Here is a 2,124-nt window from a genome sequence, read left to right on the forward strand (position 1 = left end):
TTCTTGGAATTGTGGGCCTACAGTGGCCTGAAGACACAGATTGCAATCAATTTCCAGAGGAAAATTCAGACAATCAAACCTGCCTAATGCCTGATGAAGATGTGGAAGGTTAATTTTTAAATTAATTACAGTGGGGTATCTAACATGGATGAACACGTCAGCTACCTTTTGAAGTCTCACTTTTTCCTATTTAGTGGACAATCAGGTTACATAAGTGAGTGAATCTATGAATTGATTACAGTGAATTTGGGGCTCATCTGTTAGCTCTTTTCATCACTTTAAAAATAAATTGCAAAGATGAATTTAATATTCCAGATGTTTCCCGTATTAACCACAGTTAACTCATCAAGTCCGTTATCCTACTTTTATACTAGGGATTCTGAAGGTAATACGTGAACATTAAGCCTTGGTTCCTTCAAGTGCAAAGTATTCAGGGATCTTGGCAACATAGGATCATTGGGCAGAGAAATGGAATTGGGACCTGCCCACCAGATGGAAAGACTGGAACAGAGAAATGATTTCGACATATTGAGAGCTGCTGGGTAGTTAGAAGCATTGACTCCACAGGATATTTCAAGCTTGGGCAATTGTTAGGTTGTCCATATGGAAAGATAATTAATTACTGGGAAGAATAAATACACTAAACAGCTGACCTAGAGATGTTGTCAAAATTGGAGAAAGATACTGATAAGCAGACAGAAGAAAGCCAAGTTAACTTTGGCTGCTTCAGCTTTTTGGAGGACCAGCTTTATCTTTAGTAATAGCTTATGGACACATTCCACATGTAAATAGATGGATTAGCTGACCTTACTGGGTTTTCTGCTCATTGAGAGTAATATGGCCCACGTGACATATGTTTTTAACAGAGTGCTCACCCAGTCACTTCAAGTGCCACTCAGGCCGGTGTGTTCTGACTTCCAGAAGATGTGATGGCCAAGCTGACTGTGATGATGACAGTGATGAAGAAAACTGTGGTATGTACATCAGATGACACTTACCTTGAATGTACAGTAATACCTCATTACAGATTACATGTAAAAAAATGTAAACTGGTCACTGGTAGTGATTAGGATTGAATGCCAATGTTTTTACTTCTTAAATTATCAAACTGCAAGGCATGAATTTGTGTTTTTGTCTGTTAACTCTATTGATTTTCCCTAAATTATACTTCTGTTGGTGATATGTGTGCAAACAGTTAAAAGAGAAACACTTCACAAAGGTAAGAAATTATTTTTGTTATTAGAGATTCTAAAGCAGTTGTCATCCTATTTTAAAATCAGAGTAAGACATTCAGTGTCTTTGCATATGATTCCTATGTTGTTAAATAGGCATCTGGATACACAAAGACAGAGTTCAGGCTTCAATGTTCAAATTTAATTGGGATTCATTTTTATGCCCGCTCTGATTTCATCTCTGTCGGCAAAGGATGAAACTCTTCCTGACGTTTTCTGCCATTGAGCTTCAAAATTACCAGTGGAAAGGTCAGAAATGCCAACGGTAATTTAAGTGGAGACAATTCCCATTTTATTTGCGTGCAATCCTTTATACCTGCAACCTCAGAAGGTGGCAGGGAATAAAAAAGAACGATGTTCTTTTCTAAACAATATTCTAGAGTAAAGCAAAATGACTGAAGGGCTATCTAAACAATAGTTTGGTTGTGATTATTTAGCTTGTTCTACTTAAAAAATGTATACTTTCTGTCATTGAAAGCACATAAGGCAATACATCTTTTGAAATTATTTCATTCTTTTGACCTTTGAGATATGAAATATTGCCTTGCTCCTTTAAATGAATTTCCTGTCATAGACATTGCCCTTCTGGTCTAGACAAAATGTCAAGAGCAATAAAATGAAATCCTATCAGTGACTACAAATATGGACAAGTGCATCTGCTAGAAATTGCAGTCGTCAGAATGATGGCACAATAACCAGGGTAATTTTGTTACAGAGGAACATACAGTGTTTTGAGAGCCTTAGAAGCTACTGTTGTTTGCTTATTTGTGGTCTTTGTGTAAAGATATAAATCAGAACTCATTGAATATCCCCTATATAAGTGATTTATTGAGAAATGATTGGATTTGTTCACTAAACTATGACTTTGATGGGTTATGGTATTCTGAGGTGC

The 2,124-nt window shown here is 36.5% G+C and overlaps 1 protein-coding gene across 1 annotated transcript in view; it reads left to right on the forward strand.

Moving 5' to 3' along the window:
* CORIN (corin, serine peptidase) overlaps positions 1 to 1,070 on the forward strand; it is a 190,079-nt gene extending 189,009 nt beyond the window's left edge. Inside the window, 2 exon segments of the mRNA XM_012557423.2 lie at positions 1 to 108; positions 867 to 1,070. Of these exon segments, the coding sequence (XP_012412877.2) occupies positions 1 to 108; positions 867 to 991 (233 nt within the window). The 3' untranslated portion in view covers positions 992 to 1,070.
* The last annotated feature ends 1,054 nt before the right edge of the window (positions 1,071 to 2,124 follow it).

Source organism: Trichechus manatus, unplaced genomic scaffold (genome assembly GCF_000243295.1).
Source record: "Trichechus manatus latirostris isolate Lorelei unplaced genomic scaffold, TriManLat1.0 scaffold00101, whole genome shotgun sequence".
Classification (NCBI taxonomy): domain Eukaryota; kingdom Metazoa; phylum Chordata; class Mammalia; order Sirenia; family Trichechidae; genus Trichechus; species Trichechus manatus.